Genomic DNA, 26,389 nt, shown 5'->3' on the forward strand with positions numbered 1-26,389 from the left:
CTCAGCAATGAGATGTTAAGCAACGTGCCCAAAGTCATACAGTATCCAGGGGTGGGACTGGGATTAGTAAGAAATCGGTCTTCTTTTCATTGCATTATGCTGTCCTGCCTCTAAACGGATTATCGCTTAGACCCTATAAATCCCCATCATCAGGTCTGATCATTGACCCCATTTTGCAGGTATGGAATCTAAGAATTAGAAGGGATAGGTAGCATCCTGAAACCCGTTGCTGTTTGATTCTGCAGCTGGGAGTATTTGCATTATTCCGTGAATACTGAGGTCAGCTGGATGCGGATGTGGGTGGAAAGCCAGTCCTGGGGGAAGAGCATCCCAAGGCCGTGCCCAGTGTGCAGGTGCTCATCCAGCTGGCATCGGGCCTCACTGTCCCCAGCCAGGGCTGAAGGCAGCACCTGGCCAAGAGCAGAGTCAGTGTTACGGGGCATCACCCAGAGGCACGAATGCCAGGTTCGCCCTCGGGCGGTATAAGTTGGGGTGAGATGCTGGGGCCCTGCTGGCAGTGTCGGACTCCTGGCGCGCTGGACGGCGCTTCTCCAGTTGTGCTGTGTGCCAGAGCCACTCTGGGAGACTTCAGAATGCATATTCCTGGACCCTGTGGTCAGAATTTTTTCAGTAATTTTTCATGAATTTTAGAAAGTCTCCCCAGATTGTCCTGATAAACCAGTTTGAAAACTATGAGATGTTGAGGCCGGAAGCACTCTGTATTTTCTCTGGTGATCTCCCCTTGTCAGAGGCCAGCCTGTCGGAATTTTATTCCCAGTGGAAGATGCTCAGTTTGTTCTCTCTGGCAGATGAATGACGACCGTGAGATGGTCAGGGAAGAGTCGGCCTCTGGTTTTCAGTTCCCGTAACTCGGCGCCTCTGGTCCCCTGTGCTAGACTTCAGGTTGGTGAGAATTTCTCGGTGTGATGGGAAGTTGGGTGTCCAGGACACCCTGCTCTACCCAAGTAGCTTCTTCAGTACTTCTCTGCTCTTGTGCCGCGGCCGTTAGACTAAACAGTGCTTAGCCTGAATTTCTCCCTGGCGGGACTGGATCGAATTCCGTGGTCCCGAAGGAAGGCGCTCTGGCGGAAGGACGATGTCCAGGGGGTGACGACGAGACAGGGGTCTAGAAAGTCAGGGCGCAGTTTTAAGCTTTCATAAGTTCAGAAGTATAAATGTATGGACTTAATAAATGTCATTTGCAAGCTTAATTATTTAAATTTCATTTCCCATTTTTTGTATTTTGAATATTAAAGTTTTGTTAAACATTTAAAAAAATGTATATAATTGAACTTTGAAGTCTTATTATATATTTGTAGCATTTATACTTCTAAGCTATTAGAACCTTCAGTCCGACTGGTGGGACGTAGCACAGAATGTGTATTGGAAGGGGGATTGTTTCATTTGGAAGGAAGAAGGGAACTTCATTTTCCTGCTCCCTTTTTTCACTGTTTTCTACTTGAGGATTCAGCAGCCACCTTTCAGGGACTGATGTTACTGAAGCAGCTCTCGCGTAAGCCCTGGAGTTAGTGGTCTGGTGCCCTGTTAGGCTCTAGGTTTGCACGGAGACTTCGAGGAGGCCCAGGATCAGTGCACACCTTTGATGACTTGCCTGTTTGCCATGGACTTGTCTGTGAGAGGACCATGTGATTCTAGAACTCATGATAAACTAACGCTGAGCATGCTACACATCATCCAGACCTGAGAAAAACCCATCTCAGAGAGGTCGAAGCAAAGGATGCTCCCATTCCTCTGTGTTGCATGGACCCCTGGTATGGTTTCTTGTGTCTCCTAGCGTCCTCTGCAGAAATGCCTGTGTGATTGCACAGTGACAGAAGGAAGACAGGGTGTGTTCCACCTGAGCTGCGGTCCTGCCCCTTCCTCCGACCCAGGGGCTGGTCGCATCCCTGTGCAGCATGATGGTACTTTATGAGCAAGTGTTTCAAGACTGAAAAGCCAAGTTGGCAAGCTCCATGTGTACGACTTTACAAGGCGATTCAGGTTACCCAGCAGGTTATAAATGCTGAACTACCACAAAGCAATAACTGATTCTTGTGCAGAAGAAAAATGGTACACATCAAAAAAAGAGATGGTCCCTTACAAAAAGGCCTCTGAAAAGCTTGGGTTTCCAAATGGCATGTTAAAAGATGGGATGAGGTGACACTGCTGAAATGAAATGCCATTGCCCTTTGAGTGGACTGACAGACGGCACTCGCCTTCATGAGTGCCCACTCATCTTCCTCAGTCCGGGATGCCCATGGCTTAGACCTCTCCCTTGGTTTGGTGGTCAGTTCATTGTGACCTGCCACCAACTCACGTCTACTGCATCTCTGTCATCATATGGTGGCTTGTGTCTGTGCCAGGTGGGGGTGGCTCTGCACCCCAGTTCCCTGTCCAGAGCCGTTTCCATGGAGGCTGTCACAGATAGCGTTGTCCCCACGGGCGCTTTGCAGGGCCTCTTCAGGAGCGTCTAAAGACTTCCAGTTTCAGCTGGAGAGCTCACATGTCTGTATTTGAAATCAGTCTTGAAATTTTTGATACCGATTTGTGCTGCAGACTCTCTGCTCTGTTTCCCTGTTGCCCCTGCGCTTGAGGGCAGGTCACCTTTAAGCCAAATCACTTACACTTCAGGCCGACTCTGAAGATAGGATGTCTAGTATGAGTTTTACAGTGTTTGTCTTCGCATCACCAACGGTTGTCCTTTGCTCTGATCATGCCTGGTTAAGGTGATTCAAAGACGTGCCTCAAATTCTTCACAAATCAGGGAAAGGATACATTAGGGAACACTTACAAAACCAGCTTGAGTTCTTTAGGGAAGTCATCATTCTAGCAAAAATATCTTACATTGATGTGTAATCAAAAAGATTTAAGTATTTTCTTAAGAACTGTGTCCTTTAGTCATTGAAACTACCAGAATGCTCCTTTTAAGGGATAGACGGCAAGGGGGTACCAAGGTGGGCAATGCTGAATTTTAGCCGAAAATTCGTCTTAGTAGCTTTTATAGGGATTTTTCTTGTATAAATAGAATCGTATACATGACATAAAATTTAGAAATACACAGAATTGTTCATTTTGGAACCATGCCCACCGGATTCAGCGATTCTAAGTATTCCTGGTGTGGCATGTTCTTGCTTCTCTGTCAGACAGAGCCACACACCACCACAGGGGTGAACTGCAGTCGTGGTGGAGCAGAATAACAGGACCTAAAAGGGCACATGCTTGTGTGGTTCCGTTCACGTGGAGGTTAGACATAGGTGGGGTCAGCTGTGCTTCTCAAGGACGCATACGAAGGTAGTGCAGAATGAAGAGGTGCCCGGGAAGGGCGGTTCCACAGCCAGCTGGCTGCTGAGGCTGGAAAGGTGCTGAGTGGGGCACCAGCACAGGGCTCCTGGGTGCCCGTGATGTCGCCGGTCTCCTTTCTTTTAGACCTGAGTGGTGGTGAGCACAGATGTCCACTTTAAAGTTATTAAACTGAATATAACTGTTTATATTTTACCATAAAAAACAGACTTTATATTTCACAGTGCATATGTAGAGATTGGGCAAGGCATAGAATAGGTGGCACAGTATCTATTCCATTAAAACAAGGCCGTGCCCATATATTGGTACATATGTTGGCACATTTCTAGAATGGTATATGGAAATTCTGAGAAAGACTTGTGCTCTGGAGTGGGAGGGAGGCTTGCTTCCACCTTTTACCCTTTCATTTCCATTGTATTTCCCATAAAGAATGCTCTTAAAAGTTAAATGATAGAGGGTGGGGGAAATTAAGACAAAAGATTGAAAATTTAAGAATTCAGCACTTTTATGCCTTCTTGTTAAAGATTATGTAGGTTTGGAGTAGTGGGGTTAAGGAAGAAAGTGACTGGAAATTAAAATCACAGCCTTTCTCGATCCCATGACAGTTCCGTGGCTGGCTGAGTGGTCGCTGTGTGTCCTCCGAGGTCTTGCTTACAATCAGGTTCTCAGGTTTGGGTTTGAGGTCACCTTAGCTTGCGTTCGGATCACCTGGAGGGCTTGTCAGAATACAGATTGCTGGGCACTGCCTGCAGGGCGTCTGGCGCAGTGGTCTGCATGTGTAACAGGTTCCCAGGTCGTGCTAAAGCTGTGTGTGCGGGACCACATTTTGCAAACCGCTGGGCAGTAAAGCTGCCCCCCGCATAAGGACTGTGCTGGGAAATAGACCAAAAATGGAGGCCCGTACCCAGGGCATACAGGATGTGCTTCCAACAGACAGGACATGGAGCCAGAGTTACATAATTTGTGGCCCATTTTGTGGCATTATGTATTTTTAAACCTATTTATGAACAGCAACAGAGGTCTTGCCAGTTGGGGAAATCAGAGCCATTTAAAATCAACAGAAGAAACAATGTTCTTGAAATAAGATGCCAAAATGTGTGCATCTCCTTGACTATGACTTCGGATAGCTGGAAAAAACAAAAATCAATGTACCTATTTTTAAGAATTGTGCAAAAAGCTAGCTTCTGGAGACTTTTTCTTTATATGTCATTAAAAGAGACAAAACTAATTTTAAGAAAGAGGAAAGGTTTAGTTAGTTCATGTTGGAGCTAACAGATCCATGGTTTTGAATTACTCTGTCTTTTTCGTTGTGTTTGCCTATAGAACTAGTATCTTTCCACTGATGAGTTGTAGCATGTATAGCACTGTGTCATTGTGCTCATGGAAATCTCCTAGAAACGTGCAGTCGGCTTCTAATGGGACATAGGCCGCTCCGCCCTCCACGAGAGGGACTGGCCTCTCAGGATTAGGAGGGACCTCAGTATAAGCTCGAGGTATCCTGTGGCATAGAAACAGCATTGTGACTGTGACACTGACATGTTTTCTCTTGTGACCTGGCATTGACTGTGGACTTCTGGTGACTTGGTTGCCTAATGTCACAAAATTCTCACTGCTGGCCTGCCTCCCCAGGACCCTGCTTTATTATTTTTTTTCTTGGACTTTCTTTGTGTTAAAATTGGGATCTTATTTCATGCACGCTCGCTGTTCTTGGCTTCCTCTGCTCCGCCCAGCCTGTCCTTGTCTTCCCAGCAGGGAGGGGTTCTTGATGGCCTCCCCGGAGATCTTGGGTCTTGGGTGTCTGCTGTGACCCCGTGCTGGCGGAGCCCGCCTTCGCTATTATATTCACTACATTAGGAGGACTTCCAAAGTGCTGAGTTCCTGGGCTGTGGGTACATCTAAGTTTATTGGTTACTTACTCTGTTATTGCCTGGTAGGGAATTTACAAGTTATGGTTGTTAGGACATTAGTAAGGAAAAACACATGCTTTCCATCTGGGTGTACGGGGCTGGTGGGGAATCAGAAATGCAGTGGGGTGAATTAGGTCTTTTTTTGGTCTTGCCACTAGAAGAGAGTTTATGATCAGCTGATGGATTAATTTGAGGTCCTTTAAGACCTGAGGGCCTTACTAGTTCTCAATTTAACAGTTCTGCTAAATCCAGACTTTCATCTGCAATCGATTTAACATGATTCTATGACAATTTGCTTACCAGAAGGCAGAAGATCACAACTGACATTTGCAGGCAAACTGGTCTGTGCTTGTCTTCTCAGCTCCTTGACCATCACTGGAAAATCACCAGACAAGTGGGTCTCCTAGTGACGTGCTGCTGTCTAGGAAACAAAACTTTTCCACCTGGTGATCTGCTGCGCATGTTTGCTAGGGTTAGTATTAAATTCCTTTGCTGAATTTACTAATGCTTGTGAGTTCCTTTGTGTTTGGCACTGAAAATTAATCTCAGCTCTTACAATCTCTAACTTTGATTTGGCTTTACACTAAGCACATTTTAAAGACACACTAGCCCCATTTTTTAGTTAAGGTATTTTTTATTTCACTAGTTTTAAATTGTTAAGAAATACAATTCCTCCAATTTAGATTGGTAATTAACAGTAGACATGTAATCTGTTTAGGTATCCACTTTGTTAGGTCATGCACTCTTGGTGTATCAGATCAGAACCTTGCTCTGGAAGCTTCTTGCCCGAATAAAACACAAGGTTTCTTCATTGCCGTTCTTTCATCTCAGCTTCTTTCTCACCACCCCGCTTAGTGTCCACGTTATGGAGTGTAGCATCCACATTACGGTGAATCGTCTTGTGTAACAGCCTGGCTGTTCTTTTAAAGCTCATTTTGCGAGTTGCTTTGCTCACCAAAATGTCCTGTTTGTCGGCTCCCATTTCTGTATCTGTTTCACCTACTCACACCGTCCTGGGCAAGGCGTAAGTTTGGCATCCACGGGAAAGGGTTTCTCTGCAGTTGCTTCCAGGTGTACAGACGACTGGAGATCATAGATATTCTGCTATCAAGGGAAGATAGCAAGACTCCAGGAGAGACCTTAGCTTCAGAGTAGGTTATTTCCACAGGAAATCGATTTTGATGTAGAGACTTGTGGCAAAATTGAGACTACTAGGTTATTAACCATGACAACCAATTCTGTCGTAATTTTGAAGAACATTATCTATCACCTCATTAATGTTTATGATCTCCTCTCTATAAAACTTTCTAGAATTACTAATAAACAGTCAAAATATTATTGTTTTCTTTTCTCCTTCAAATTTGATGGGGATCAAAATGAAGGAGGAGGGAAACCTTAAAGTCTGGATGACCAACAAATTGGATGATGCTCTTGTAAACAATTCAGAGTTTACCAGATTACATTCTATATTCTTCTCTGTTATGGATTTCATGGTATATTTTCAGGAGATCTGGACCTGAGAATTAAGTTGACATAAGACAGGTAGACAGGAAAAGATCATACAAATTATTTAAAGCAAGTTTTGTGGCCTAAGAGCCTTCATAAAGGATGAAGTCCCAGAGAAACGGAGAAAAACTCCTTGCTTTGGCATCGGGTTGAACAAAAGGCAGTTGTGCCAGTCATGGAGAAGTGACTAGACTCTGGGGAGGCTGAAGATGTATGAGAACTGTAACCAGGCTGGTTTGTGCAGATTGCTTTCGGCCTTAACTTCTTGTCCTGAGTGATAAGAATATTGCTTTCCTTCTGCCACAGGGAGGACCTCTTTCACATGTGCAGTTCATCTCCTACTTTTAAGAAAAAGAAGGAAAGTCAGAGGGTTTTTCTTGTATTTACTGTTTCTCAAGTGCCTTTAACTCAAAATAGTTAATATAACAGAGCAACATATTTGTGAGTGGCATGTTCTGAACCTTCGATACACATGAATTATTTAACTGAATGGTATGTATGAGACAGTTGTCTAGTTTGACTATTTTATTGTAATACCTATGATCTCAGAATCTGGGGGAATGCAGAACTGGGTTTGAAATTGAGCTCTATCACTTACTAGCTACTAGGGCATGTTCCTTATCCCCGAGTCTGGCTGGTAAGCATCTATAAATAGAGATATAACAGTACTTCCCTCAGGGGGCCGTTGTGAGCATTGCATGGCACCGTAGAACCAGTGTGTGCCCTAGAGAGACAGCACCTCAGCCCTGGCCCAAACCCAGGTTCTCCCCCCACACGCTGAGTGGCTGCCCTGTGGTAGACTGTATTTCCAACTTCCCTGGCATGGCCGTGGCACTGCTGTTGTTGAAAAGGCTCTCTCTCCCCTTCACTGAATTGTCTGTGTGTATCAGTGCACATCCATTTCCGGGGTTTCTGTTCTGTCCCACTGGTGCACATGTCTGTCACTTTCCCAGTTCCGCAGTCTTGGTTACTGTGGCTGTATGAATAAGGCACTGGGACGATCGATTCTTCCTGCTTTTCTTTAAATCATTCTGCTGGTTCCTTTACGTTTCCATATAATTTAGAATAATTTTGTCATATCTACAAAATACCTTGTTGGAATTTTGATAGGAATTGTGCCAAGCCTGTATGTCAGTTTGTGAGGAATTGACATCTTTACCTTGTTAAGTCTTTTCAAGCTCATCTCGAATATTTCAGAAGCCCCCACTGGGAGAGAGAGGCCTGGCCTTGTTGGGCCATGGGGGACCCCTCTTTCCCCCCATGTCTTCCTCTGACTCCCCTGCTGTATCCCTGTCTTGACCGGGCACTGCTGGCTTACACAACAGCGGCTTTCCTTCTGAGACCCGGGCCTGCAGCTGGGTCCTGCTGCGACCCCAGTACCCACTTGTCATCAGCCTTTGCAGCCGTGTCATTAGGAGCCCAGGGCACCAGCATTAGTCTCCTTGGGACGCCGTGGCAGCGTGGTGTTCTCTAGTGAGGAGGAGGTATAGAAGGCTTGCATTGTAACAGTACTGCTAAAAATTAAATTCATGCCAATTTTGTAAGCAAACCTGTAAATTCAGCCGAATTTATCCTAATTCACTTATGATTATCATTGCCTATAATATATTTTATTATTTAGTTTTATTATTTGGGTTTTTTTGTACTTTGTATTTTTTGTATTATATTTATAATTTGCCTTACTGGTAACATCCCCTGATAGTGTGTCACCAGCTATTGTAAGAATTTTATAAGAATGGACACATTGAATCCTCATAACAACCCTATGAGGTAGGTTTTACCCCCTTTTACAAATGAGGAAAGAACTGAGACCATAGAGTGGTTGCAACAGGCCAAGGAGTGGGCTATTGAACTGGATCGTTTACCAGGGTTTGACTCTGAGGCCTGGGGAGCACACTGACCCCTGGCCCTGGGTGGACAGGCCCCCTCTCTCTGTGCCGCACTGCGGGAGGCCTTGCTGTCCCTGGAGGCTGCGAGCAGAGGGAAAGAACTTGTCTTTCCTCTCCAGGCTGTCACAGGCAGTGGAGTCCTAGTTCAGCCCCTGAGGGCCGCCCCTCAATCCGAGCACCCCTCCCGGCAGGGGCGCAGGAAACAGGGCTGAATCAAGGCAGGTCTGCTAACACCCTGACCAGGTACCAGGCCAGAGAGACAATGGGTTCCCAAAATGTATCCGTACTTCAGCTTACATTTGTTTATAACTGAAAAACAGCCCACCTTGGTTTCTGCTTCAGATTCAAGCCAGATTCTCGCAGCAGCTCTTGAGGGAAGCTTGTCCCCGTCCCCAGGACGCCCAGGAGGTTGCCGCGCCCAGACCTGAGTCCGTGGGATGTGTCAGCCCCTCGCTGCACCCGTTCCTCATGTGCTGCGTCAGTGACCCAGGACACCTCACCTGGCGTTGGCGCGTCCATCTGGGTCATACCAGCCTATGCCAGTTTGTTTTCTTCCGAGTGGGGTGACCCGTGTTATGGGATTTAAATTGTGCAAAGTCTTTACTGTCCTTTTTGTATTGTTGATACCACTTGGTCTTAAAGTGCCTATTCTGCTCACTCATCTTGCAATTTGATTTCCCTTATTTGGTGAAAGCCTTTTTTTATTTAAATGGTTAAGTCTACTCTTTCTAAAAATACTATTTGAACTTTGCTGTACTTGAATATTTTATTGTCAGTTTCTCTTACACTCTCCAGCTATCATCATTTTGGGACCTCTAAGGACCGAGGGAGGGTCTCCTTCCAATCCCACTTGCTGGTCATTTGGCTGTGTGTAGGCGTGTTCTGGGGTATTTGCTGCTGTCCGTGATCCTTCTCTCCGAGTCAGCACACAGCAGAGTACTGGGGCTTCCAAAGTGTACTCTTCCTTCTCTTTCCACCCTTCCTTCTGCGGCCTTCCTTTCTCCGGCTGCAGCATATCACCTCCTACATAGATCAGGTGGCCTAATGAGGACACTGTGAGCGTGACTGATAGAAACCCGGCTTGGATTCCCTGATTCTGTCTCATGTAACCATGGTGCCCGAGGATGGGCAGGGGCTGGGCTGGGCTCAGGCGGGACTCTCACAGAGGCTTGGTTAGTTGGCACCCTGGTCTCTTTGGCTTGTATCTGCTCATGCTGTGAGATAAGCTTGTTCTGCACCTTGGGAGAGGGAGGGTTGTCCGCAGTGCAAGGCTTATATGAACACAGTGGGAAGGTTGCCTCTTTCCCCCTGGTTCTAGCTAAGAAAAATCCCAGGGAAGGACTTTTATTGGCTTGTGCCGATTACAGGCCTGTTCCACGGTGAATTGCTCTGGCCTAGGAAGCCGAACGCTGCGACTGACCCTGTGTAGGGCTGGTGCCCGTCCTGACTGCTCCCGGAGGCCCTGGTTGTGTGATCACATAGGAAGATGGCATCTCCCTTTCCAACCAAATGGCTAGTAGGATCAGTTCCCATAAAAGAGTATGGGGAGCTCTTGATCCCCAGAGAAGCAAGAGTTTCTAGAAAGGCAAAGCGACAGATGCTTGATTCCATGCTTGGATGCAGGACGGCCCCTTACACAGAGGCTTCTGAGCGAGCCAAGTGGAAGGCATCACGCTGTGAGCCGAGGTGCTGGGAGTGGAGACAGAACGGCGATTTGACATTCAAAAAACATAAGAGGAAATTTTCATGGAGTTACAAGCACACCATTAAAAAATGATCTAGCTATGCAAACACCAGCCAAATAGAATTGGCTTTGTTTGACCCCTGTCAACCTGCTGGCTGCGTGGCATGCTATTTTATTTTGTATTTTTTTGCACTCCATTTACAAAGTTACTGTCATTTGTTCAGCCACCTGAACATTTTCTACTTAGAACAAAGTAAAGGACATACAGTTATGGACAGTTTGTTATTTCAAGTTATAAACACAGAACAACAGGTTTCTTAAACACCTGTCTATCCTGCCTGCACATGTAACCAACCGAGTACAAAAAAAAAGCAATAGCCTTGATTTGTGTCTGACTGTTCTTGGCCGAATGGCAATGTTACTTGGACTATAACTTTTTCATTGGATTTTCTGTGAATAGAATTATTCTGTTCAAAGGATATATCCACTGGGCATAGTTTAATGTGGTTATATGTTTATAATAGAGGCTGTAGATTTCTCTTCATATCAATGCATAGGCTCAATTCTGCTTTCATATTTAGAGCAGGAGTCTTATGTAGTCATGTAAAGCATTTTCTTTATTACAATAAATAAGACTCTACTAGGTAGCCATCAAAACTATTTTCATAGTAATACTAAGTTTGTTTGTCCTTTAAGATGGGTTGAGATTTGCAGTGATGCGGCAGCAACAGTGGCGGGCAAACCTCTGGTGCCGCGGCGCAGATCAAGGCAGTCAGCAAACCGTGCCGGGACCTGGTGTATTTTTAGCCGCCGTGCACTTACAGGGACAAAAAGCCACTTTCACGAAAGAGTGTCCTTGGTGAAGCAGTAACAGTCATTAATTTTTGACCCCTCAGGTATAAGATTTTTAAAAATATTTTGAGGGAAGAAACGGAGAGTGTGTCAGAGCCTTGCTGTTCCGTCCTGAAATGTAGCGCCCTCTTCAGGAGAAGCCCTTGTGCCCCTGAGTCCGGAGCTCGACTAGACGCCTTTTTCCTGGGGCACCCGGAGGAGGCACGAGTGACGGACAGACAGACCGCACTCGTTCAGACTTAGGTGTTTGGCACCCATTTTCCGTAAAATTAGGTAAATCTCTCACCTCAAAGAAATGACAACTGATAATAGTTGCCAAAGATAAAAATCCAAATGAAAAGAAGATAAAATTACAAATGAAAGTTAGAATTAGGATCTTGGAAAAGTGAATTCACCGCCTTGAGTCTGACAGCTTCCCAATACTGTTCTGATGAAATTGGTAGTTGTATTAACAAAAGCCATCTTTTCTCAGTGTGGCGTAACATAATGACAGCTTTTGGAAGATCTGCAGAACTCAGTGAATTAATGTTTTCCAAATGATTAATGTATGATGTTACAAAATCATGCATCGATAAAAGATTCACTCAAAGTTCTAGGTAGACCAATGGTTTTAATGTAGCAGGGTGAAAAAGTTCATTAGAAGAAGTTTGAAATTATATGTTGCAGTGACCTTTTAAGAAACTGCCACTTGTCAAGTAAAGAAGAATATATGCACTTATATTAAGGGTATTAAACTTCTCCACCATTTTCCAACTAAACTTTAACCAAAACAACACATAGCAGCAGATTGAAAGCTGAAGTAGATGTGAGAATGCAACTGGTTTCAACTAAGACATTAAACAGAATTTTTAAAAAATGTAAAACAATGTCACTCTTCTTAGCAATTTTTTTGAAAATGTAATTTCTCACAAAAATATTTATGTTAACGTAAATAATTTATTGTTTAAATTAATATTTTTAATTTTTTTGTTTTAATTTATAACAAATACTGATAGGTAAAACCTATATAAAGAAAAGCTTTTTAGAGTCTTTATTAACTCGAAGAGCTAATGGGCCCATGAGAGCAGAGGTTCTGGGAGCTTCGGGCCTGCAGGGTGACACCCAAGCCCCTGGGTGCCGTGTGAGCCGTCCACCCCTCCCATGCGTCCCACTCCCGTCTCCTGTCGGGAGCGCCCTGCCGCTTCACACCTCTGCTCCCCTGCCCACTGCTCTTTTGTCATGAACGTCCGTTTTCCTCCAGCCTCTGTCCAAAGTACTGTCTCCCAGTGCTTCTTGGAAATTCATTTCTGGTAATGCTCTTTGTTGTAAATTATACTTTATCTGAAGTTAATGTAAACCTCTCTAGTTTTCTCGTATTTACTTGCATGGTGTATCTTTTTCCATCCATTTTCAATCTTCATGTGTCTTTAGTTGGTTTCTTATAGATTACATATAATTGCATCTTGTTTTATTAATTCATCTAAAATTTCTGCTTTTAAGTGGAAACTTTTAGTCCACTAACATTTCATGTAACTGTTGCTGTGATTGGCTTTAGGTTTACTATTTGTTTCCTATTCCCCATCCCTCTTTTTTATCTTTGTCCTTCCTTCTAGTGGATTAATAGAAGATTTATAAGACTCCCACTTTAATTTATTCATTAGCCTTTTAGGCATATATCTTTTCATTCTTTTAGTGGTTATTCAAAGACTGTGACTCTCAAGCTTTACTGTGTAACAGAATTACTTGGCGGGCTTGTTAAAACAATGAGTTTTGGTCTTTGCTCCCTGAATTTTCAATTCGCCAGGTCTATTGTTGGCCTGAAAATCTGGTCTTCCCAGAAAATCCTGGTGATGTTGATGTTGCTTTTTGGGAGCTATTCCTTGAAAAGGAGTGTTCTAAGGATTAAAGGTACATACTTAATTGTCACCGTCTACTTAGAGTTAATATGAGACCACTTCATATAAAATATGGAAATTTTTCAATATATAGGGTAAAACTTTTAAATAAAATTTAATTTAAAATTAAAATTTATGCTGTTTTCAAGCATATGTATTTTAAAGAAATTAAAAGAAAGAAAGTCTTTTGTGTTTACCCACATATTTACCTTTAACTATGCTCATTTCTTCCTGAAAATCCTATTTCCATTCTGCTTCATTTCCCTTGAACTTAAATAACTTCCTTTACCATTTCTTGAAGTATGGGTTTAGTAACAACAAATTCCTTTAGGTGTTTTTTTTTTAATCTCAAAATATATCTTTTATCATCAGTCTGGAAGTTAAGTGCTGGGGATAGAATTTCAAGTTGACAGTTTGTCTTTCTTTTCCTTTTAGCACATTAAAAATGTTCAGCTGTCTACTGGCCTCTATTTCTCTTAGAAGTTATCTCATTGAAGTTCCTATTGCCTATACACAATGTGTCCTTTTTCTCTGGCTGTTTTCAAGACTTTTCTCTTTATTTTTGATTTTCAACAGCCAGACTGTGATTTGCCTAGTCATTTTCTTTATTAAAAAAGCCTGAGATTTGTTGACCTTTTGAATCTAAATGTGTGCCTTTCATCAAATTTGGGGAAAAAATTCAGCCATTATATCTCTAAATATTTTCTGTCTTATTTTAGACTCTACATGCACATAATAAGACTATCTGGTATTGATTCATCTTGATACTTTTCATTGTTTTTCAAATCTTCTTTTCTTCAAATTGGGTAATTTCTTTTGGTCTCTCTCAGATTCAGTGACTGTCCTCATGTCTATTCTGCTGTTGTCTTTACTGGGGATTTTGTAGCTCAGTTGTTGTATTTTGCAGTTTTATTATTTCACTTTATTTCTCTGTTGCTATTCCCTATCTTTTCACTTATTTTAAGCATATTTTTCTTTTGTTCATTAAATAATTATTTAACTTGAAAATCTTTGTGTCTTAATACTAACAACTCAGTCATCTCTGGTTGGTCTTCTTGAATCTCTTTTGTATTGGAAATAGGTTATATTTTTCTGTTCCTTACATGTCAAATACTTTTTGATAGTATCCTGAGCATTGTAAATGATATATTACTGAAATTCTGGATTTTGTTATCTCCTTCAAAGGTATATTGAGATTTTAAAAGCAAGCAGTAAATTTGCTGAATTGACCAGACAATCTCCATGTCCACTTTGGTGGGCAGTAACTCGAAGCTCAGTCCAGCTGTTTTCATCTTAACTGGGCTTCCTGAGGCTGAGCATGGGTGCTCCAGTTTCTCCAAGATTTGAGCAGAGTTGATCCTCAGATTTGAGGCTTCCCTCTGTAGCTTTCCTTGTCTTTTGAAATTATCTACCTACTTTCCAGTGGCTGTTGTTGCCCAAACCCTGCCTTCTGGTTCTTTAAACTTGCTAATTTGGTGGATTTTCAATTAGAGATTTAGTGTGGACAGTGATTTTCCCCTCAGTCTAAACACTACAAAAAAGGCAACTCACTCAGTGCCCCTAGTTAGTTGTGTTTTCATGTTTTTTCTAGAGTTTATAGAAGGTTATCCCAATAGGAGCTACTCAGCCATAACAGATGAACTCCCTGTCTCTCTCTCTTTTGTATTTATTTTTTTTGCTTTTTTCATTTAAAAGGACTACCCCTAGCATGAGAGGTAAATGTCACCTATATGATTTTCTAATCAATTGCCTTTATTTATTTTTTACATTGACCTCAAATTCATTTTGGATTACTGTTTATATAATGCATGAATTAAGTATGAACTTTTTTTCTTAAATCATTCAGCCAACATCAAATAATTCCTTTTCCCCCTAACTTTTATTATCCCACTACAATTCGCCAGTGTTTTCAAATTGTGCTCTGAGGAGCTTTAGCATTCCTTAAACTTGAATTAAGCAGAGCTGTAATTGTATGTTTGCTTGGTTATTTCTTTTATTAATTTTGTAATTCCTTGAACAGTGTTTGTTAAACAACTACTACCTGTCAGACATTATGCTAGGCACTGGAGACACAAGGAGTGCTAGACTGATCATGGTCCTTGCCTCAGGAAGTTGTGCTGTCCAGTTAATTTTGCATATCAGGCTTCTGTATACCATTCCTTTTTCTTATTAAAGCTTTAGGGATGACAGATTTGGAGACCCACTAACTTTGTAATTTTAGGCAAGTTATTTATTCTTTCTAAACCGCAATATATTCTCACCTTTCTAGTGGGATAGTAGTCCCTGTTTGAGAGTATATTGCTTTAAGGATTAAATGGAATAATTTCATATGAAAGAGTTCAGCTCTCAGTAATTACTAATTTCTTCCTTCTTAACTAGTGGCCATATTTTTCCTATTGATAGAAGATTTGGAATTTTGGTTAAAACTCCCATATCCAACATCATCCAATTCTTTGGTATAGATTTCTCCTAGGTAATCTAACTTTCCTAACACTCTGTTGATGCAACTTTCTCAAGTGTCTTTAATCTCAACATTCCATCACCTTAAGCCAAAGCTTCCTCTCATTTCCCAGGGCCCTTGTTCTCCTTGAATTCCTGACTGTCTCTGTATTCTAGGGGAAAACCTTGGTTTGAGATCACGATGCCACTGTAATATTTTTCTTCCTTATCGTCCTGCACAACTCCTACATATCTTTATTCATTTTCATTCTTTGATTCCCAAATCTCAGATATTTTCTTAAAACTCATTCCCCCAGCTCTTTTTTGCTTTGGCTCTTCTTTTTGTCGAATAAATAGGATGCCTGTCCTCGTCACTTCAGCTCTGATCTCTGCATCCCTCACTGTCTGTCTCTCTATTGGAATATAACCGCATGTCACTTATTTTGTATGGGGAGTTTATTCACTCACTCACTGGCCACTTTTCCAGGCGTTGGATATGCTGTCTTCTTAAATGCTGATCAGTGCTCTGCTCTAAAATTCTGTCTTTGTGTCCAAATAATTCAGTGTCTTCTTCCTTAATAAATTTGGTTTTCTTCTCAAAGGTGCTCAGTCTGCTAGCTGCTTGGACTCAAAACCTTTATTCCTTCATCTGCACCCTCAATGTTCAGTTTAACTGTCACTTCCTGCTCCGAAGCGTCTTCTATTCCCTCCTTCCTTCCTTTCTCTGCTGCTGCCATCCAAGTCCAGCGTGCTAGACAACCTGAGAAGGCTTTGCATTCTTTCTGCCCCTTTCCTTTCCTCAGTCCAGCTCACCATCATTATTACGTTCGTAACCTACTACCTTTGTCCTGTATCCTGCTCAGCGTTTTCAGTGACTCTCCCTATCTTTGGCAGTGTTTATTCTAATGGACTTCCAGTGTTGACATCGGTTATTTTACTTCTAATGCATATGCTATGTGTTAAATTGCCCAAATATAAAGCTAAATATAAATGTTTGCACATACAATCATGTAACTACAATTTACAAATTTATTACAGAAAAACTACAAAGTGGATAAAATTTAACTTAACGACATTAATGTTTCAAAGGATGTTTGCCAAGCCTAAATCACCAAGCTCAGTATGAATATTGTACAGCCTGGTCTGAGTTTGGCACGCACCTGTGCTGTTCTTCAAAATTCTGAGAAACCTTTGTTTCTATAGCATGTTAGGATATCATTTGGCCTTCATTGGTACAAATGTATCATTTGAGAAATAGATCTCTCATTGTCTTTTTTTTTTTTCTTCACCCTTCAGCCTGCTACAATTACAATAGTGCTACTTGGCTGCTGTAAATAGAAAATTAAAAAGCACATTCAGACACTAATAGTGCTTGGTGATTTGGGGCTACTAGATAAGCATCCCGGTGGGCTGTGTGTGTGTCTGTCTCTGTGTGTTGAGAGAAAGGAGGGCAGGGGGAGGAGGGGACAGGGTGAGAGGGACAGAATTTTAGTTGACTTGAAAAAAAGAAAGTTGGAGGATTTTTATAGAAAACTGATCGATCTCAAGGTCAGTCAGAGGCCCCCAGAGTCTATTAGGCCCCATTATAAAAATCAGTGATCTGTGGGATAAAGACCAAATTACTCATACTGACATCCTTCATCAACTTGGATTAAATCTTTTTCTTTTCAACCTTTTTTTTCCCTTTTCTGACTTCATCCTGCTGTGTGAGCATGTTCACATTTTCCCAGATTTGTGCCTTCTCTCCTTTTATGCCTCTGTTCCTGTATAATCGCAACTATGTATGTAGCCTTTAAGGACCAGTTCATGTTCTCATTTCCCCTTGAAGCTCTGCCCACCTCTTCAGTGACAATTTGATTTTCTCCTTTGAATGCTTCCTTTTTATCCAGTACAGTTTTGGCATTCCATTTTTTTGTAATGTTTGTTTTAATTGTTTAGTTTTCGTGTTCTCAACATCGCTAGACTTCGGAGCCTTGAAGGCAGATAGTATTTTAGTGTTTTGCAGAACTTTCATGATCACTGCTGATAATCCTGAGTGAATCAGAGGATTACTCTGAGATGTAATGCTCAGGGTTAGCGATTTAGTTCCCCTTGCAATATGTGATTTCTTCATATACAGTGTAAGCAAAGTACTTTAATATAGAAAATACGCATTTCTAAGAAACCAAAATGCCTTAGACATTTTGTATTCTTACCCCATTTATTTCATATTATCAGGACTGCTGGGAAAGATCCTGATGGCTATCCGAGATGCAGGTTTTGAAATCTCAGCTATGCAGATGGTAGGTAGCTTGCAGTGTGTTATGAACTACTGAGGAATGTTTTTTTTGACATAAGCTTGAAAATGTTCTGTATTGTATTATCTCTGTGTACTGGTGAACTTAATGCTTTAAAAATAAAATGATAGAGCCAAAAATGATAGAGCTACTGACTGAACTTGATAACCTTATAGTCAAGAACTGCTATTGAAATGATTTTACTCACATAATCTTTCACTGAGAGAACTAATATTCAAATGGAGCGCTGGCACGATCACTGTGGGGATCAGGAGATGGGCACGATTACTGTAGGAATCAGATAAGCAATTTTGGGTTTGTGGTGTTTGAAGACTATTAGGATTATGCTGTTTTGATAGCAAAATAACTATTTGTAGAGCTATTTTTCATATGTAATTTATGTGTTTTTTCTCTGAAAAGGAAATGCTTTTGATTTCTGTGAAGCCTTAGGATCACCCAAAATAGGGGTGAGGACACTAGCTGGGGCTCTGCTAGCTTTGTGTCCCTTATTGTGGGGAATGCCCATAAAACCAAGAAAAGGTCAGAAACATCAACTAGTTTGCAAAGTCATCAGGCAAAACAGAGACTAATGAGAAAGGTAATATTTCTTACCTAGGACAATAAAGAAATGTTAGTCAAAACGTTCTCAAAGTATTAGCTTGGTGATGTATTCACAGGATTGTAGAACCTAAGCCTGCCTAAAAATTTTTATTTTTTTAGAAATTTTAGATTTAAACATTGATCTGACTTACAGGCCTGCAGCCCAGTATAATAATTGGCCATAGGAGCTGCTCAGTGAAAATAGGAAAAAATCCAAAAAGGAGTAACTGAGCGTATGAGGAGGTGTGGTAGTTCAGGAGCAATCATGGACATTGATTTTTGGAGTCAGAAAGCTCTGTTTCTAAATCATGAGTCATCTGCTTCCGAGGTACATGACCTTGGCTAATTTTAAGCATCTTTGTCGTAGTTTTCTCAGCTTGGCAATGAGAACATTTAATATTTGCTTCAGTGGATCGTCTTATGGATTAAATGAAATCAACCCTGTACAGTGTGCTATAGAATTTCCAGTGCAAATTACTAAGTACTTAATTGTATCTTCTGATACTATGTTGTTGTATTAAAAATACAAGTCGTGTGAATTTAGGATAAAACCCTGAAATCAAATGAAAACTCCTTCCCTGTAATAGTTATGTTGCCTATGAAATGAATCCTCCCACTATGAATGACCTCCTGGACGGGGAGAAATTTCTCAGTGATCTTCAGTCCTGGCAATGACCAACAAAGTCGTGGGGAAAAATTGGACATTCTGAGCCTATTTTTTTAAAATTTTGAGGTCTCTTAAGACCCTAAAACTTAATGAAATTTTATTTCTAACTAAATTGAATCCAGCCTGGGTAGGAATGACTCTGTAGAGAGGCTTTGTACTTTGAAGAGTAGTAGGATCTCCAGGTAACTTGTATGTTTTATTACGAATCAGATAGACAAGCATTTTTCTGAGTGCTTGAGAGAAAAAGAGTATTATTTACAGCCCCTTCTTCAGATCCTGAAGTATTTTTCTCTAGTAATATTTCTTTCTTGCACCACTGACCTGTCAGTAAACTCTCTTCCATTGTATATAAGCCTCTTGTGAATGGAGAATGAGGTTTTATTCAGAGACAGGTAGGGTGCAGTGGTCAGAAGCATGATCAGTGGGACCAGCGTTCCTGGGACGAGGGGCTGCCCGTCTGTAAAGGTCACATAACCCCTCTGCGTCATCTGTGAGTGAGGCCGAAGCCTGTCCCAGGGCTGCTGTGAGGGTTCGGCAGATGGCGCCTGTGCGAGAGCCAGCACGGTGCTCAAAACGGGCTGCGCGGGTTGTTACTGATGACCTGGTCTTTAACAGCACCTTTTTTAGGGGGTATTCAGTTATAAGGTTCACACTTCAAAGGACATATATGCAAGAGACCGTATGTGTTGGGTGCTAAGCGTGGCTCACTGTATTCCTTCTGTTGGCTGGCTCATGGTTTTTGTGTTGTGTGTGTTTTCTTACATGCAGTTCAACATGGATCGGGTTAATGTGGAGGAGTTTTACGAAGTGTATAAAGGAGTCGTGTCTGAGTATAACGTGAGTATGGAAGTAACTGTAACGTGTTGAGAGTAGTTAATAAATACCAGCTATGTTGTTATCTCTACTACTCCTGTCAGATGTAATTCTTTGTAGATCATTTATATTTACATATGCTGCTTGCGCATCTGTGATTGTAAAAAGATGATGATCCCCATCTCCTTGTGTTACCATGATCTACCTTTTCTCCAAATACATTGAGTATCTACTACGTGCCGAACAGTGTATCAGAGACCAGGGGCACGGAGACGGGACAGGCACCACCTGCGCTCCTGGGGCCCCTGTCCTGGCGAGGATGAGCATGCGATCGACGACCCCACGGCCCCTGCCCCAGGACAGTGGTCATATAAAGGAAACAGAGTCCATTTCTGTTTTGACAACATTTTACTTAACTAAAAACTAAAAACCTAGGTGACTTGAGAATTCTGCTGAGTCCATTTTTTAGGGAACACGTGTATGCTTTGAAGGAGTCCTTTCTCAACATTTTTTCCTTTTTATTTTGTGCATTTTGTGCATCCTTTTATGTCTGTATCCTTAATGGAATTTCTCACACTGAAAGAGAGAGACAAGCACAAGAAAGGCAGGCAAACCCACTCCTCTCCTGAATGACACGGTGCGCCTTGTTCTTCCCCTGCAGAGAACTTGCTCCTGACATTTGTGTGTGGGCAGTACTTCGTGGGATAGAAAATCAGACTCAACGTGATCATCCATAGAAAGTCAATTGCAAATGGCCTTTGTGAAATAGCAAAGTGGCTTGAGGGGGTGCGTCCAGGGGTCCAGTGAATAGGGCTCTGTGAGCCACATTAGTCATGATGTCCGTCCAGTGCTGCCTCTCTGACTTCTGGCATCTTGGTCAGGTGTGATGACCGAGGTCAGCATTGAGGTGTCGCTGTGCCGTAAAGGGCCTTTCCTTTGCTGTGGCGTCACGCATCATAACCCCTCCATGGCCACTAACATGGCTGTGCCGCCCCTGTGACCCGGCCTCGTCTCTCGCTGCTTTCCCACAGTCTCGGCGCCTGGTGCCCCGGCTCCTTCGCGGATCTCCGTGGCCGCCACCGCGCTCGGCCGTGGTCCTCGTGCATTTTCCCCTCTGCCTCCTGTGTTCTCCCCGTGCAGGGGGGCAGAGAGCATTCACCGCACGTTCCAGGCACCGTGGCAGCCCTCTTCGTGATCGTGCTGTTCATTCTGCCGCTTTATGTGTGGGGTCGGCAACCGGAACCAGCAAATTCATTCCCCGCTGTTCCGTGGCTGCTGCTGCTGTGCTTTTACTTCTGTGTATGTGGTAAACCCTGCGGCACAGTGTTCCTTTTTTATCGAGGTACATACGATAAATGCACAAAGCCTAGTGTGCAGCTTGGTGAATTGTGGCATGCGCGCCCTCACGGAGCCCCCGCCCAGATCCGGGCATCGCTTCCTCACTGATCTCCCTTCGCCTCTTCCCCAGGCCCCAGCCCCCTTCCCTGCAGCGACCACCCGTCTGTTCTCTGTGTCTGAGTCTATTTCTGATAAACTTTACATTTTAAATGTTTTTGTTTTGGATAATCAATTACATCTCACAGCAACTAAGAAGAACCAGTGTATTTTCTATTTACCCACATATTTGCCATTATTTCATGTGGGTCTGTGGTTCTGTCTGGTATTATGTTCCTTCTGTCTGCAGAACTCCCGTTAGCATGTCTTACAGGGCAGGGTGGTCTCCTCCACACATGCACAGACTTTTAGCCAAAGACTCAGGCGGGTGTCTCCCAGGTCCCTGCAGCCCCTGTACTTTCTCTTCTGTCGCCCCACTAGCACCCCTCCTGCTGGCCCCGGCTGCACCGCCTCCTGGGCTCCAGTCTCTCTCTCATCTGCTCTGTGAGGATGTCAGGTTCCGCTGTGATTCCCTGTCTGTCCCGCTGCCTGGAAAGCACCTCCAGGCTGTAAGATGGGCGCTCACAGGGCTTCCCCCCATGTCCTATCTCAGGACTCAGAGGCTGTGCCCTCTGTCACCCTGTGTCTGAAAACTGTTTCCTACGTATTGTCTAGTTCCTAGATGTTTAGTGTGCGAGCATAAACCTGGTCCCTGTTATTCTTCATTTCTGTAAGTCTATGGTTTTTAAAAGCATTTTGGGAGAAACACTGTGGAACTTCTGTCTTTAGACATGTCCGTCTGACAGGGCCACGTTCAGGAGAAAGCCCTCCGTGAGGAAGATGCCCCAAAAAGCCATTTCGGGCTGGAAGTGCCAGGGGGCAAGCTGCGCACAGAGCAGGAAGAAGGGGCAGGAGAGGAGAGGAGGGGACATGTCTGAAGTGTATGTTTTCAGGAGAAATGGACAAAATTTGGGAGCAGGTGGCATGTGAGGTCTTGGTGGGGAGCAGTCAAAGGTGACTTTACCATTTTGAGGTTAGTGGAATAGAGGTGCAGTTAAAAGAGGAGGAGTAAAGTATCATTAAATTCTATTAATTTGTAAATGTTTTTTATATTACATGTGTAGGAGATGGTGACAGAAATGTACTCCGGCCCTTGCATAGCAATGGAGATTCAACAAAATAATTGTACTAAGACGTTTCGAGAATTCTGTGGACCTGCTGATCCCGTGAGTTATTGCTTAAAATATTAACTAAGTAGGTTTTATTCATTATCTTAATAGATTTGATAGTTTTAGTTCTTTAAAAGGCAAAATACAGAAGTGACAATAATAGACAAAGGTTTGTATTCAAAATAGCATTTTACATAATTTATTTTTATATAATATTCCAAAAAATAAATTTTTTTATTAGCTTAGTGACAATATAGAATGGACAGAAATATATACTGTGACATTTTCTTTTGTTGTTTCTTCCTGCTGAATTGTCTAGCTAAGTAAACTCATCAGCTCTGTGACAGAAATTATCTCAGGAACAAATTATCCTTTGACATAGGGGGGCTATAAGCACAGCCTCAGCATGAAGAATATTGATGCGGTGGTGCCGCACCAGATGCGTAGCTAAGTGTTAGCAGTGGGGCGTGTGTGAGACTCGACCGCCTCCGGCACTTCTCAGTTTGCTTCAGATTTTCTTCCTGTGGACTTTCGGTGGCAATGGGGGCAGAGGAGGAGGTGGGGTTGAAAAGCAGAAGTAGAAATTAGGAAGGGGTATTTTTTGGCTACATGAATAAGCGGATCTTGGTGTTTGCCATTTTCATTTGACTTCTGTTTGATGGCCAACAAGGGTTTTCATTTGTTTTTTAAAAGTGATGAGCTGACTGAAGAAACAGGGTAACTAGATAAAAACCAGAATTTGTTCACCCTTTCACTCACTCGGTAAGTATGTGTTGAACCCGTGCTAGCATTCGTATGCTCCCCAGGTGTGATCTGAAACCGGCCCCAGATTGGGGAGCACGGGGGAAGACCAAAGGAAGAGGCGGCTCCTCTGGATGGCCAGGTGGCCGAGGGCTCACACGAGGCTTGTCTCGGCAGCCTCGAGATAAGTGGATCCCTGTGCCCACCACCAAATCTTAGAAGTTTATGCAGAGAACTAACCTGGGTCCAGTCACGTGCACCAGCCAGGGGTCTCAGCTCAAGGCTATGTCCTTGGGGGCAGCCTCTGGGTGTGGGAGGCCAAGCAGAACCCACATTCCAAGGACTGGGAGAAGGCGTGGACCCTCCGATTGCCAGGGTCCACCTCGCAGGCCAACCCAGGGGTCTTGTCTTCTCGAGGATGTCCTCAACTTGAATATGAAGATAGAAGCCTCAAAGAGCTTATGGTCTGCGAGCCGACAAAGTATGTGTGGCTCATTTCCATGCCATGCAGCAATTGCATTGTGGGAGGTTTGCACTGCGTGCCATGGGCTCCAGAATCTGAGCATTTAGCTTGGCCTGGAGAGGTTCATAGGGTCAAGGGAAATTTATTGAAGAGCATTACATCTTAGCTAAGTGAAGGTGGGGCGTGAGATGATTAAAGTCATGGATGCATGGAACAGCATCCTTTCGGGCTTTGGCGGCTCTGCCCGTGGCTGAGTACTGGCTGGTGAGTGGGAGAAGGGAGGCCGCCGGGGAGGGCGTGAGGGTGAGCAGGTGAGCAGTCACAGAGGGGGTGACGACGGGCATACTTCCGGCCCTGTGCCAGGGCTCCGCTCCATGTGTGTTCACAGAGGGTGCTGTGCACAAGGACCACTGCCTGGCTGCCCGCTGGATGGTGGTGGGACGACTGAAGCAGGCGTAGTCCCTGAGAGCTTCGTTTCCAAGCTCTCTCAGAGCCCCGAGTCTGTCTCATGCCCACTGCTGGGATCGCCCCACCATAGCTGCTTACTTGAGCTGTTCATGAGCCCTTGTGGCAAAGAAAGTTCCACCAGAGACTTTAAGACTCGGTACTAATTCAAGGTTTCAGTGTTACCAGTAGCTGTCTGTGGTGGGATTATGATGCCAAACCCTATGATGATTCCTATATTCTACAAATTTTTTTTAAGTTGCAGCCATAAGCAGGCCAGGCGAGGGACAGCGGGTGCCAGGGGGCAGTGTGCCTGGTGGCAGGAAGAAGCAAGGAGCTTGGGGTGGTGAGAGCAGAGCGACCACAGGGAGAGCGGCAAAGGCGAGATCAGGCCCCGTTGTAGATGGTGGGAAGGAGGCCGTGGAGCCGCGTCTGCCCTGGCGTGACTTGGCCTGTCCTCCGGGTGGAGGCCACGGGGAGGCCGGGATCGGGCGTGCTCGAACAGTAGCTCTGCAGCCTCTCTCCGGAGAATTTCGTGGACGTTACGAGCACTGTTACTGCCGTGGGTGTGGCAGATACTGTGGCTCTCGCTGTCCATCGGTGTTCTACGCCCACAGGATGATGCAGGCCAAGGTTTAAGGGGCGCACTGGCATTATTTTTGAGAAATAACAGAAATAATACACATTAGCTTTTAAGTATTTAGCTTTAGCCATTTTGAAGTACTATTTGTCACATTTTACATAATCAAAACAAAGAACAATGAAAGAACAACTTCTCTGTCTTATCATTAACCTAGATAGGCTGCCTGGTAAATTCTTTGAGAGCATTGGGGGAGGATGGGAAGACAATCTTAATGAAGTTTGTAAAAACTGAGTATTATATATATTTGATTTTTTAAACAGCACTGTTGAGATATAATTAATGTATCAGTACAATTCACCCATTTTTAAATGTACAGTCCAGGGTTTTTAATATTGTCACATATATCTACAACAATTACCACAGTCTATTTTAGAATATTTAGAACATCACCTAAAAAATAAACTCCATACCCTTTACTTTACCTTCTGACCCCTCAGCCCAAGAGAATTGAAAACATACACCCCCACGAAAACTTGTACACAATGTTTATAGCAGCATGATTCATAATAGCCAAAAGAGCAGCCACTAATCTGCTCTTCTTATAAATTTCGCTGTCCTGGATATTGCATGTGAATGGAATCATTCATGTGGTCTTGTGTGACTGGCTTCTTTCCTACTGCATGTTTTCAAGGCTTAACCATGTACCATCTATTCAGTGCTTCCTTTTCATGACTGAATAATATCCCATTGTGGGATAGACCACATTTTCTGTATTCATTTGTTACTTGAGGAATTTTTGGGTTTTCCCTTCTTTTGGCTATTATGAATCATGCTGCTATAAACATTGTGTACAAGTTTATGTGGGGGCTGTATGTTTTCAATTCTCTTGGGTATTTTTGCCTTAGAAGTAGTATTGCTGGGTCATATAGTAACTTTATGTTTAATCCTTTGAAGGTCAGTCAGACTGTTTTCCCAATGCGGCAGCACCATTTTAGATCTCCGCTCCATGTCCTCACCAACGCTTGTTATTACCTGACTTTTTGATACTGGCCATCCCAGTGGTTTTGGTTTACATTTCCCTGGTGACTAATGGTGTAAACAGCTTTTCATGTGCTTATTGGCCATTTATTTATCTTCCTTGGGGAAGGAAGATAATCTTCTGCCTATTTTTTATTTGGATCATCTGTCTTTTATTGAGTTATAACTGTCCTTTATATAGTCTAGATGTAAGTCCCTTATTAGGTACATGATTTGCAAATATTTTCTCCCATTTTGTGAGTTGTCTTTTCACTTTGTTGGTGTCCTTTGAAGCACAAAAGTTTTTAATTTTGATGAAGTCTATTTTTTCTTTTGTTGCTTGTGCTTTTGATGCTTTATAATCCTTTGCCAAATCCAAGGTCTTGAAGGTTCGGCTCCTATGTTGTCTTCTAAAAGTTTTATAGGTTTAGTTTTTACTTTTAGGTCTTTGTTTCTAGTTAACTTTGTGCATGGTGTGAGGTAGGGACCAGGCCTCACTCCCGCATGTGGCCCTCCGGCTGTCCTAGCATCACGGATGAAGACATCGTCTCCCCGTTGGGTCGGCTCCCTTGTTGGAGACCAGGTGACAGCAGACATCGGGTTTGTTTCTGAGCTCTCAGTTCTGTTCCACTCATCTGTATGTCTGACCGAGTGTCAGATACACATTTGATTTTGAGGCATTTTCTTGTTTTTGTCTTGTTTTTCTTTTCAAGTACATTGACACCCACAAAGATATATAAATTTTTTTTGTTTTACATTTTCTGAATAATATACAATTTTACAGTTATGAT

The 26,389-nt window shown here is 43.1% G+C and overlaps 1 protein-coding gene across 2 annotated transcripts in view; it reads left to right on the forward strand.

The window, feature by feature from the left end:
- Window positions 1-26,389, forward strand: part of NME7 (NME/NM23 family member 7) — a 158,615-nt gene that overhangs the window by 65,507 nt on the left and 66,719 nt on the right. For both annotated transcript variants that reach the window (XM_036900424.2, XM_036900429.2), the window contains exons 8-10: window positions 17,669-17,733; window positions 19,763-19,831; window positions 22,306-22,407. In XM_036900424.2, the coding sequence (XP_036756319.2) occupies window positions 17,669-17,733; window positions 19,763-19,831; window positions 22,306-22,407 (236 nt within the window). The remainder of the gene's footprint in view (window positions 1-17,668; window positions 17,734-19,762; window positions 19,832-22,305; window positions 22,408-26,389) is intronic.

Source organism: Manis pentadactyla, chromosome 19 (genome assembly GCF_030020395.1).
Source record: "Manis pentadactyla isolate mManPen7 chromosome 19, mManPen7.hap1, whole genome shotgun sequence".
NCBI lineage: Eukaryota > Metazoa > Chordata > Mammalia > Pholidota > Manidae > Manis > Manis pentadactyla.